Source organism: Hydra vulgaris, chromosome 13, assembly GCF_038396675.1.
Source record: "Hydra vulgaris chromosome 13, alternate assembly HydraT2T_AEP".
NCBI classification, from domain to species: Eukaryota; Metazoa; Cnidaria; class Hydrozoa; order Anthoathecata; family Hydridae; genus Hydra; species Hydra vulgaris.
In genome coordinates, this window is record NC_088932.1 from 24088225 (window position 1) to 24100864 (window position 12640).

At 28.9% G+C, this 12640-nt stretch overlaps 3 protein-coding genes across 5 annotated transcripts in view; 2 read left to right on the top strand and 1 right to left on the bottom strand.

The window, feature by feature from the left end:
- Positions 1-3383, top strand: part of LOC100211967 (proteasome subunit alpha type-1) — a 49301-nt gene extending 45918 nt beyond the window's left edge. Inside the window, exons 12-13 of the mRNA XM_065816274.1 lie at positions 18-59; positions 3234-3383. Coding sequence (XP_065672346.1) covers positions 18-59; positions 3234-3278 — 87 coding nt within the window. The 3' untranslated portion in view covers positions 3279-3383. The remainder of the gene's footprint in view (positions 1-17; positions 60-3233) is intronic.
- A 1196-nt stretch (positions 3384-4579) lies between these two features.
- LOC100206914 (katanin p60 ATPase-containing subunit A-like 2) overlaps positions 4580-12640 on the top strand; it is a 36259-nt gene continuing 28198 nt past the window's right edge. For 2 of the 3 annotated variants that reach the window (XM_065816271.1, XM_065816273.1), the window contains exons 1-2: positions 4580-4730; positions 5068-5138. In XM_065816271.1, coding sequence (XP_065672343.1) covers positions 4674-4730; positions 5068-5138 — 128 coding nt within the window. In that variant the 5' untranslated portion in view covers positions 4580-4673. The remainder of the gene's footprint in view (positions 4731-5067; positions 5139-12640) is intronic. The other variant, XM_065816272.1, reaches the window with a different exon arrangement.
- Positions 11374-12563, bottom strand: LOC136090157 (uncharacterized). Its single transcript, XM_065816276.1, has 3 exons — positions 12410-12563; positions 12176-12291; positions 11374-11709 (listed from the first exon to the last, which is right to left on the bottom strand). Exons 1-3 carry the CDS (start codon positions 12459-12461, stop codon positions 11389-11391), a joined length of 489 nt encoding a protein of 162 aa, XP_065672348.1. The 5' UTR covers positions 12462-12563; the 3' UTR covers positions 11374-11388.

Consider the following 12640-nt stretch of genomic DNA (forward strand, 5'->3'; position numbering starts at 1 on the left):
TTTTGTTACTTTTTCAGGAAGATGAAGATACACCTATGGAGCCACAGAGTGCAGCTGATGTAAGTTATTTTGAAAATTTCTTTGTTTATGTTTTTTAGATTTTCTTAAAAATTAAGACAACACAAATCCAGAAAAACTAGTGCATCTTTAATAGCGATTTTTTTATTGCAAAACATGTTTCAAAGCAGTTCAACTATAACAAAGTGTAACCTGATAATAAGGTGTCTTCTTGGTATTCAAGATATTGTGCTACTATCAACACTTCATTGGCTAATAAAACAAGTCTTGCTTTTTTTCTTTAAAAAATACAATATGTAAAAAACTGAAAAACATTCTTACGTAATTAACCCATGGAGCATTTGATAAAATTCTAATGCTGTTCAGAAAAATTTAACAAAAAAAAAATTTGCAAAAAACATAATGAAAAAAACAAACAAGAAAACAACTGTTTTTGAACTTTATTTTTTGTAGGCTATATAAGATTAAAAGCAGTTTAATGATTTTCTAATTATAACACAACAACTGTTGTGTGATAATTAGAAAAACAGGCTGGACACAGTCTACCACATAACTTACATTGCCAACTTGCGCAGACTTGAGTTTGGTGCCCAGCTACACATTTTTTTTTTTCTTACAAATTTTAACAATTTTAACAAGATTGTGACCATGGATTTTTATTTGCAGGGTGAGTGGGTATGGGACAATTGTACTTCTAGCTTCTTCAATCTCTTTAGATGTTTGTCTTTTCGAAATTACTTTCATTGGAAAATAACCTTCTGCTAAACTTTTTACTATTGCCATCATAAAATTTATTCTTGACATTGACTTATGTTCATTTGCATTCAGCTTATCTCCTTCACTACCACAAGCCGCTGATAGCTGCTTTTGATTTTTTAAAATTTTGACCGCAAGCCGCTGGTAGCGGGTTTCAAGTATGCTTCACATTTTATCTTGTTTTGTACATAAATTTTCATTCTAGATGCATATAATTTGTTTGTTTACAAGGTTTAATTATTTGTCTAAATAATCAAGAGTAAATAAGAGCCGTATAATTTGTGTAATTATCAAAATTTATCACTTGATAAAGTTAAAAATCTTTAGTAATCTTTGATGAAAAAAAATTCTTTAAATTTAGTTCTAAAATAAAGGATTGTTAACACTGTAGAGTTTAACTTGTGTAAGTATTAAGCTTAGTAATTACAAAAGTCTTTTAAAGAAAAGCAATCATATTCACATTAAATAAGTTTTGTTTTGGACTTTGTTTAGTGTTTTAGTTACTATTTAAAAGTTCATTTATTTAGCTGTCTATTGATACATAATTTATTATGCTTTTAAAAAGATTTACTATTTGAATTTTAATTAGTTGTAAATGTTATGCGATCCAAATTTTATTGAAAAAAAAGTGCGGTCACAGCGAAATGATTTTTGTTAAAATGGCAGGTAGCAAAAGAGTTAAACAATAAATAACTATTTAAAATTGCCCTACCAATTAGAGTAAAAGCAACTTTAGTTGTCCACTTTATTAATTTACGTTCTGACAAGTACACATAGAGCATCATCCAAATCTACACTGCCCATGATTTTATCGTAAAGGGTAACAACATTTGCTTTCATAACCATATTTACTCTTCTGTTACGCATTTCAGTGAAGCCTGCTTTGGCAACAGTAGATAATAATATAGGTTTTTTTTACCATCTTGGTATTTTTTTCCATCTTGGACCTTTTCTATATTGGCAAACTTCCTTGTTTTTTAATTTTGTTTTAATGCAGATTTCTGGTAGTTATTTCCTGTTGACTCTCACTGTGCCTGTTGCAGTGGTCTGATGATGATCGATGTAATAACTGGTGAGGAGAAGTATAATAATTGTCAATAGCTATGTGATGACCTCAAAGGAAATTAGTTTGGTGCAAAAGATGAAAAGCTAAACTATAAGTCATACCATAGGCAATATGGCTGCTACATCCAAGTCTTTTTCTCCCTTATAAGTTTCGAATTGACACAAATAACCATTGGTGCTGTCTGAAACACACCATAATTTAATCTTAAATTGAGAATGACTTTTGTTAGGTATATATTGATGCAGGTGTGGTGTCTTTCCTTTGTAGCCAACCATACTCTCATCTATAGAAATGTCTCTTTGTGGATAATAATAATGAATAGTTTGTTGTTAAACTAAAAACTGAATTTTATAAATCCTATTGAGTGGTTGTTGATTTGGCACATGAATGAAGTGGGTAATTAACCAGGGAGTAGATACACAAGGATGACTTATATCCCAGTACAGTTTAAGGTTAGCTTTTTTGATGAGACCCATGTTGATTATAACTCCAAAGAAAGCTCTTATCTTTAAAAGAGTGGTCTCTCCTCATTTTATCCATCCTTGATGTTGGATGGGATCTCAATTGTTGTTGATTAATTATTAGTAAAAGTAACTATATTTTGCAAAAATTCAGGTGTAAAAAACAAATCAAGATAGTCAATAGGCTTAGATTCTCGTGAAGTTGAGTATTGGATCTTGATTCACCAGTTGAGTAAACAACATCAGGACTATCTTCTAGAACAAAGACCTAATCATCTAAAAGCATTACCACCAACATCATCAAAATCAACATTCCTGTCAGAATTGAAGTCTACATAAAAGTAAAAATAAAACCTCAAATTATCATACTAGGTTTCAATGCCGAATAAACCATTTACCAAAAGACAGAAAAAAATGTGCTCAATTCAATGCTATCATTTTTAATGTACAAACAGCAGTATTTGCTGTAAAGAGTAATAGTTTCAAAGACAACATTTCTAAGCCAATTTTTTTACCATCATTTATATATATATATGTATGTGTATATATATATATATATATATATATATATATATATACACATACATATATATATATATATATATATATATATATATGTATGTATGCATTTTAAAATATATATATATATATATTTTACAGTGTAAAATGAGACAAATTTTTGTTAAGTGATTTTCTACTAATTTATATGTATATATATATATATGTATGTATGTATGTAGGTATGTATGTAGGTATGTATGTATGTATGTATGTATGTATGTATGTATGTATGTATGTATGCATGTATTTATACATATATGTATATATATGTATACATGTATATATGTATATATATGTATATATATACGTACATATATAGGTATATATATGCAGAAAATTTTTTATAAAATAATAAAAATTATTATGTTTAGAGCGAACCTACGGAACCATCTGGTGATGATCAAATGGAAACTTAGTAGCATTAAATTTTTTTTTTTTGTTAGAATTAAAGTTATTAAAATTAGCCTGTTAAATAAAGGAGTTGATGTACTTTAATGTAAAGATATCTTAAACCTTATTTACTCTGTTGTGTTTTCTTATTGTTCTTAAAGTGATTTAAACACATTTATTGGTATTTGTTACTTGACTTTAAAACTATTTAAAACCTTTAAACATGATTTTCATGCATCTGAATTGTTCTCTGTTTATGCAACAGCTGGTGTAATAGAAATGAAAATTTTAGTTGCCTTGGGTAAAAATAAAAAATCAGTTTTGATAATAAGTCGTTATATTTAAGTTTATATATTACAAATTGATTCTTTTTGATTTTATTGGGTTTGAATATAAGCCTTGAAAGCGTTATCATTTATGCAAGCAAATATATCAATTATATTTTTTATCATTGAAATAGCTATAATGTTATTGGTTTAACTAAAAAAAGTTACAGAATGTTAAAATATTAAATTTATTTAAGTTTTAAAATTACTTTAAAACTTAAATAAATTGATATTGTAATAAATGTAAAATTTATCCAACTTTGTTGCTTTAAAGCGTGTACGCGAAATAAATGTTTTCATTTTAATAAGTTTTTATTACACTTTTATTTTAGTATAACTTTAATAAAAGAATAATTTTACTAAAATAATTAAAGACTTTATCATTTTTATTCAATTTATAAACATTTTTTATAAACTGTTTATTTGCACAGGTGTTTGTTTATCAAATTTTGATGCTCCGCTTTGGCACTGCACTTTTGCATTGACACTGTTTCATGTTTCAAGTGCAATTTATAAAAGTTGATTACAAACCCAAAAAAGTTTAAACAAAAATTTACTGTAAATTAACTAGATAAACTTTATTCCACAAACATTGACAAACAAATAGTCTTGTTTGTCAAGCTTTGTGTTTTAGAATTTTACAATAAATGAGGGGAAAAAATGTAGCCTTCTAAACTATTGCAGCGGCCTGGGCTTAGGGAAGGTTAAAATAAAATATAAACAACTTTTGTATTTTATTCTAAAAATTACTACTTCTATGGTAAGTTTTCTTTTATTAATTGTATCGATTTTGATTAATAAAAAAATGTAAAACAAAATAACATCAAGATAAAAAGTTTTATCTATGTACTAGTTCTTATTTACTTTAGAAAATTGTTACATCTACTACATAATGTATTTTTTTTAATAAACTGTAGCAGTATAGCAACCAAACTTATTGTAAAATATAATATTTTGAATTTACTTATTTGTGTTTATTTTTGGTACATACTTGTGTTTTTATAATTCGTAAAATACTTTATTTAGTTTGAATTACTTGTTTAGCATCTCTTTATTTAGTTAAATTAATTTTCATAAATGTAAAAAAAAGCTTGCATGTCTCGTGAGCTCAACTATCAACATATAAAAGCCTACAATGAAGCAAGAGTTAGCGTAAGTGTTCTATATATTGATAGTGTAGTTTATGCCATAACATTTGTAATCAAGTAAAAGTTCTTTGTTTTAAATATAAATTTTTGTTTAATTTCTGATGATCATAGAAATGGTAAGCAGTCTTTATTTAAATAAGTATCATAAGTAATTAATATATTTTAAGTTTGAAGGTTTTTTAAATAACTAATATATTTAAAGTTTTGAAGTTTTTCTAATTTAAGTACCTAAATAAGCAGCCACTATTTATGTCAAGATATATATTTAATTTTAATACCTAAACAAGCAGCCACTATTTATGTCAAGTAATATATTTAATCTTTTAATGGTTTAATTTTAGGAAGAGCATCGTACTGAGCAACGAAAAAAAAGTTTATTAATACTGGTTTTACATTTTCTCTATGAAGAAGGGTATACTTTTTATTACGCTCGATTACATGCATTATGTATTCTATTACAGGTGCTATACTTGTCCTATAATAAAGTTATCATTGTATTTTGATAATGTAAATATATTAATATATAAAATCATGTCAATTTAATATCAGACTTCAAATGTTTAATAAAATAAAACATCCTAATTCATGTCATGTAGTAAGTTGGTATTACATTAATTGTTTTTATATTTGTCAAAGAAAAATATATTGCAAGTAGGCCCTTAAAAAATACTTAATTTCCAGGAAAACCTAAAACTTTTATCATAAATACTTTATTTGTTATGATTTTAGTTTAGGTGCTAATTAATGTTGTATACAATTTGGAAAAAAATATAAATATTTAAAAATTCAGTAATTTTATGTTATTATTAATATATTTTATATAACTATAAAAGATATAAATTGGTTGGTAGCTGTAAAACAAAGTATTACTGTAATATCTGAATATTTGAATATAAAAATCAATTATACAATAGTATTATGTTAGCAATACTGCATTAGTTGAAGCTTTCTGAGTCTCCCAGCCTCTGTCCATCTTCATTTAATGATTTGTAAGCAAAGTCACTGTCACTTTATATTTTAATTGTTTCAACTGCTGTAGACTCTAACCAAGGCTTTAAAGTACTAGAAACATTAGCTACACTCCAGTTATTACTTTGAGGAGTTTCTTCTATACCTTTATTTCATTTGTCATATATTCATAAAAATGAGTAAATATTGCTGCAAAAAAGTATAGAGTATTTCAGTAAGAAGAGTATGTTAATTATACTGTACTATATAAATAAATATAACAAACCCTAGTTAATAATACTTAAATATAACAATTTTTTTTTGCTATACAAAGATTTTTATAAAAAGAAAAAACTTTTTTGTGAAGAAAATCAAGAACATGTTGCAATGTGCTAAAAAATCTTGTTTGATCATTTCATAGTTTGGCAAGCAATTTGTGAATGTGGTAAAAATAAAACTTTTTGTGACTATGGGAACAATTGACAAAAATATACTTCAAAGAATACGTCAAAAAGCATTTTTTGAGATCTCATAGATAATCCATTATTGATTATCTATGAGATCTCAAATGTGCATCTCTGGACATCAGAGTACTGATGTCCAGAGATGCACTCTGGACATCAGCACTCTGGGATAACTTTAAACCTGTTTAGAGAACATAAAGTAGATTTTGTAGCATATAGTAAAAGCCTTATTTACTATACAGTTATAATTATAAAACATGCATACTAAAACATGTATGAGAAAAAATCTGCTTGGATATTATAAAGGATATTTATTAAACTATTGTGTTTAAGGGCTAAACAGATTCTATATATTGACCAGCTGCGCATTCCTTCTTTATCTATAAGGCTGATGTAGATGTATTTCTAATACATTGTTTCCAGTTTAAGATGTCGAATGTTGGATTTTCTATACTCATTGCATAGCTTTTGCTTGTATCTCTGTTTTTATGATTGGCAACTCATTATATTATATGCGGTAGTGGTGTTGTGGTAAAGCGCTCGCTTCATAAGCGAGAGGTTCCGAGTTCGATCCCCACCACGTCCCTGGTAGTACCGCGCTCAACTTGTTTCTCAGTGCAGCGGCCTTGTTCGTCAAGGTTCGTGTTTCGGAGTTATAGAGTTATAGAGGGTTATAACCACTATTAAGTAGCCCCCTCATCTGTAGTGGCTTTCTTGGCCTTGAGGAGGTGAATAAAAAAATAAAAAAAAAATTATCTCCTAATGAAGATACAGCTCTAAAAGTTATATGGTTCTGAGTTAGGAATCCCAAACTCTTTTATAGCTCTCAGAGAGACTGATTTCATCAAAATCAGTTGACTATTTAGATATAAAATATCAGAGTACTAACAGTACCATGTTGCACATGGATGGTGTCCCTGTTCATACTTTTGGTGTGCATTGTTGAGGCCACATTTGGGGCCGTTTGGTACGGCTTAGGTTTTATTAATAGTAATGAGGCAATTGCTTGAATTATTAGATAGTCTATGGAGTACTATCTGTGCTTTGAGTCAAGTTCTTAACCAATTTAACAAATGACTAAAGTATCCAAACTGTAAAACACAAAAAACCATTTTCATCGCCAGGTTTTCTACATCTATCATTCACTAATATTCGTGGTCTTTGAAGTAAATTTTCTTCTGTTGAGTCTTATCTCTTGCAAAGTTCATCAGACCTACTTGCTTATTATGAGACTAATTTGAGTTCTGCTGTCTTATCTTGTGGTCTTAGTGTTTATTGTTATCTTCTTTTGTATATCTTCTTTTAGTTCTTAAAGACTACAACAGTCAAATGCTTGGCCTGGACATTTACATTCGTAAAAACTCACCCATTTGTCAGGAAAGGTTTTAATCCACAGACTATTCTTTTATGTTTTCTATATCGCTCACCTTCATCTCAAGACTACAATTTTTTGATGTTATTTCTGATCAAATTGACCACGTCCTTTGCTCTTTATCCTTTAGCCAATATCATTGTTGTTGGTGACTTTAATGCTTATCACACTGAATGGCTTGGTTCTAGTGTCACTGACTCTGCAGATGTTAAAGGCCTACAACTTTTTTTTCTCAATCTTTAACGCAAAAAGTTTATTTCCCAACTCGCTTTTCAGACAAACCAAATCATTTACCTTTTCAACTAGACTTATGTCTTGTTTCTGACCCTAGTCAGTGCTCACATTCTCCACATTCACCCTTAGGTGCTTATGATCACGATTTGATTTCTCTAAAACTTTTATCTCATTCTTCTTCATCATCAGAATATATATCATTGTGTCTCCTACAACTACCTTGAAGCTGACTGGGATTCTTTATGTGATTTTCTTCGCGATGACCCTTGGGTAGAAATCTTTCATCTTCCTGCTGACAAATGTACTTCTTACATAACTTCATGGGTTCAGGCTGGCATGGAATCTTTTATCCCCTCTCGACAATTCCAGGTCAAGCCTCACTCTTCTCCATGGCTTTCCTTTCATTATGCTTTTGCAATTTCCAATCATAGCCATTACTTCCATATCTATTGCCAAAACAATATTTCCAGAAAACAGACGTCTGTTTACTATTACTAGAAACCATTGTAAAAAGGTTTTGTCTAATGCCAAAGCCTGCTATTCTTAGGTCATGAAATTTTGTAATTATCTCAAAAATTAGGCTCCTGTTATTTATGGAGAGTCTTTAACAGTGTCTATGTTAAATCTAATGCTACCTCTCTTGCATGATTCAGATTTTGTTACCTCGCCTAAAGACAAAGCTGTATTCTTATCTAAGAACTTTTAATCAGAATCTCATCTCTTGATTCCACTAATCACATTCTACCTAATATAACCGACAAACAGGTCGATCCATTGCTAAACGTTCGTATCACTATAGCTTCTGTATCTAAAGTGATTTCCTGCTAAGACTTTTCTACAGCTTGTGGTCCGGACAACATTTAACACTGTTAAAGTCTTCTCCAGAGCTGCCATCTATACTTTCAAAACTATTTAAAAATGCTTATCAGATCCTTTTTTTCTACGCTCCTGGAAAACAAAATCAGTTATCCCTATTTTTAAAAAAAATTTTAGAGAGCAATCTGACATGTCTAACTACTGTCCCATTAGTCTACTTCCTACCATAAGCTAGGTTTTTAAGTCTTTTATTAACTAACACTTAATCTCTTATCTTGAATCTAATAACTTACTTACTGACCATCAATATGGATTTTGATCTTTTCGTTCTACTGCTGATTTGTTAACGATAATAACTGATAAGTTTTATTGTGCATTAGATTGATGCATCTAATTAGACCTGCACTTGCTGTCAACCTTTAAACATCGTTGTAATGTTGCTTCTCTTTCTCCTTTTCTATAAATACTATAATGGGTGCTGCTCTAAGGAGCTAGTGTCTTTGTACCATTTACTAAAATCCATTCTTGTGTTACTCATCATTCAATTAAGTCTCATTCTTTTGTGACTGATTCTAAGTGTTCCATAAATTCTTATTTGTCTAATTTTTTTTCTAGAACATCAGTTCTTTGGATTTTGCTCCTTTTATCTTTTAAGTCATCTGTTAATTGTTATCTTTCTTTATAAACTTTATATTTTCTCTTCTAGTAACTTCCAACTTTAATATAAAAAAAAAGTTCGATATTAAAGGTTACATATATTTTAAAAGTACATATATTAGTAATAATAAATTCCATTTAAGTTAATGAAGTTGTGTATATGAAAATGCACCCACTTTGCATTTTATACTACTACCAATTAGTAAACAACTGGGGCTATGGCCGGGGCTAGGTTTGATAACACATAGCCGCGACTGGGGATGAGTTTATGATCAGTGCTGCATTAATATTGATAGATCCTATAAAAATGTTATTTTTAATTGAAATTTATGATATGAGTTATAATTAAAAACAATACTTTTATAGGATCTATCAATATAAATGCAACCCCTGTCATAAACCCGGCCAGGGCTGCATTAAAATTGATAGATCCTATAAAATATTGTTTTTTAAATAAAATTCATATCATAAATTTTAATTAAAGATAACATTTTTATAGGATTTATCAATATTAATGCAGCCCTGATCATAAACCTGGCCCTGGTCATAGCTATGTGTTATCAAACCTAGCCCCGGCCCTGGCCCTGGCCCCGGTCGCTTACTACTACCAATTTTGAAAGGTCAGGACTAATTGAACCTGTCATTTTAAAAAGAACACAAGTCCATTTATAAAAACTTTTCAAAATCAACAAAAACATCATTTTTATTAAAATAATGTCTACGCTGCTAAAGAAATTAAACATAGGAGTAGATAAATAAAGAACTTGTATAACTTTTGTAAGTTTTATTTTTTATAAAAAACGCTTAAATTATATAGAAATTTTTAATTTAAATTTATTTAGAAATTTAAATTTAAAGCATATAGAAATTTTTAATTTAAATTTAAACTAAATATTAAAAGTTTTGGACTTGTGTCTTTTTTGAAGTGACAGGTTTAATTTGACTTTAAAAAACACCACCTATTGACAAACATCTCTCATCCTAAAAGTAAAAATGCTATAAGTTATAATTCTTTATTCTTGATGTTACATTATAATTGCTACTTACTTTAATATATATATATATATATATATATATATATATATATATATATATATATATATATATGTAATCTCTTTCTTTTTCTACCTTTATAAAGCTTCACACCTCTTTTTATTTATGTTTCTTATATCCTGTAATTATTTATTCTATTCTATGTAAGGTAAATTTTTAAATTCTTTTCCCCAAAAAAATTGCATAAACACCCCCCACCCCCATTATTTTATTGAGTGCTTTTTGCAGACCATCTTTTCCTTAATCCCACTAATTTCTTTATGGACAATGCCAAAGGTCTTGGTTTCAGCACCAGATCCCAATTATAAAGACAATATGTGCAAAAGTATAATTAAATAATTTTGATTTTCAGACATTAGCATGGCTGAATGATTTTAGTCAACTCATTTAATTTTCTATTTTAAAACAAAATTGTATAGTAGGTGCACACATCTTGAGTATTTTTTTAATGATGGTCTAAACAATGATTAATTGTTTCTATATTTGTTAAAAAAAATTATATTGTCAGTACACTCTTAAAAAAGTTCCGGTAAATTGACGGAAATTTCAGGCAAAATACCTGAACTACTTCGTACCGTATGGAACCAGACGAACATTCAGGTAAAATACCTGAACCTGAACTGGTTCAGGATTTTTACCTGAACCTGAACTGTTTCGGTTCCGGTATTATGCCTGAACCTGAACCAGTTCAGGTTCAGGTAAAATACCTAAACCTGAACCAGTTCAGGTAAAATACCTAAACCTGAAATAGTTCAGGTAAAATACCTAAACCTGAACCAGTTCAAGTTCAGGTATTTTACCTGAATGTTCGTCTGGTTCCATACGGCACAAAGTAGTTCAGGTATTTTGCCTGAAAAGAGTAAATATTCAGTAAAATTCCATATCGCAATTATAAACTATCTTGGTGTAGGCGTAAATTCGATATTAGTTTTTATTAGGCCTGAAGATGTTAAATTTTCAGTAAAATGCCAAATTGTGATTATAAATGAACTCGGTTTAGACATAAAAACGATATTATATTTTCAGACAGTCAATATACTTAAATTTATAATTAATACAAATTTATGCTTAAAAATTCAATATAGAAAATAATAATTAAAATATAATTGTTTCAGCATTTAAAATTGATTAAGTTTTTGTCTAAGGTAAAGGGACAAGTCACTGGCTCCTCTTGATAGATGCATTTCATCTTGGTAACCTAACACGGTATGTTGCAAAAAGTACAATATGTGGCTACATTGTTCCGCATACTCCATGTTCATTAAAAAATAAAGTTTAATTAATATGTCCACAGCATAAGATATACATCTGTTGACAGGAACAGCTTGACACTCCGTGACAATAAATAATTGTTCGACACTGCAATGAGTACCCAAAGCTATGACTAGAGGATGCTTGTGAGTACGACTTTGAATCACAACTTCCATCGGAGTTGATACCTATTTAGATGCAGTATAGAAATTAAAATAAGTCATTAAAAAATGTAATTTTGATACATAATAAATATAAATATCAGCCCATACAACTTAAAACTAATACTATATTTACTATATTTAATAACTAAACAGTAGAATCCTGTTAACTTAGACACTGGATAAGTCTGACAGATTTTCAATTCCCCTTGAACTCTCTCTATATATGTAGAGAAAGTTCAATGAGAATTGAAAATCTGTTTACCGGTATCTCGGTATACAAAGAACTTTGCTTAACTCGGACATTTGCAGAATATTTATGTATTCCCTTTCCCTTGAGAGTCCGACTCTCAACGGGGCATTTTTCTGCATAGCAATGTTAATAACATCTAAAGTTATTAAATATATATTATTGTGCATATTACTACAAACTTAATATTATACTTAATATGTATAAATTTATATCTATTAGAAATCTATTATTCCAATATACCGGATAAAATTGAATGAAATGTTCTGCAACTTCAGCAGCTGATGCACAACTTTTACTCTTTGATGGCACTTTAATTATAAAGGGGAGTAATAAGAATGCAAAATCCATTTCAATTCCTGTTTTAAAAAAACAAATAATTTTTGTTAGTGAAATCCTTTTATTAACTTATAAATTATTATAATGATTTTAAATATCAAATACACCCTGCCATATTTTTTTATAACACTTAGATACCTATAGAAGGGTTGTCTTGCATATCAAGCTCAGCAAGAATCTGCTTCACCATCAAATTTGTTTTTTGCCTTGCCCAAGAGATAACATGTGGCGTTATTTGCTCCCAATGAGCCAAAAAATCATTTGACTCTGGAAAGTTGCAACAGAAATCCTTCTGAAACTAAGATAAGAATATAGTATAAGACTGCTAGTAAAATCATTTTCTTTAATTTTACTTCAGCAAAACTAAGA

Bases quoted from the DNA above. Each gene is read 5' to 3' on its own strand.
- LOC136090157 (XM_065816276.1), bottom strand. From the start codon at position 12,461: ATGGTGAAGCAGATTCTTGCTGAGCTTGATATGCAAGACAACCCTTCT. The intron at 12,292-12,409 runs GTATCTAAGTGT...TTTTTAAAACAG, and splicing joins GCAAGACAACCCTTCTATAG to GAATTGAAATGGATTTTGCA. The intron at 11,710-12,175 runs GTATATTGGAAT...GCATCTAAATAG, and splicing joins ATTTCATTCAATTTTATCCG to GTATCAACTCCGATGGAAGT.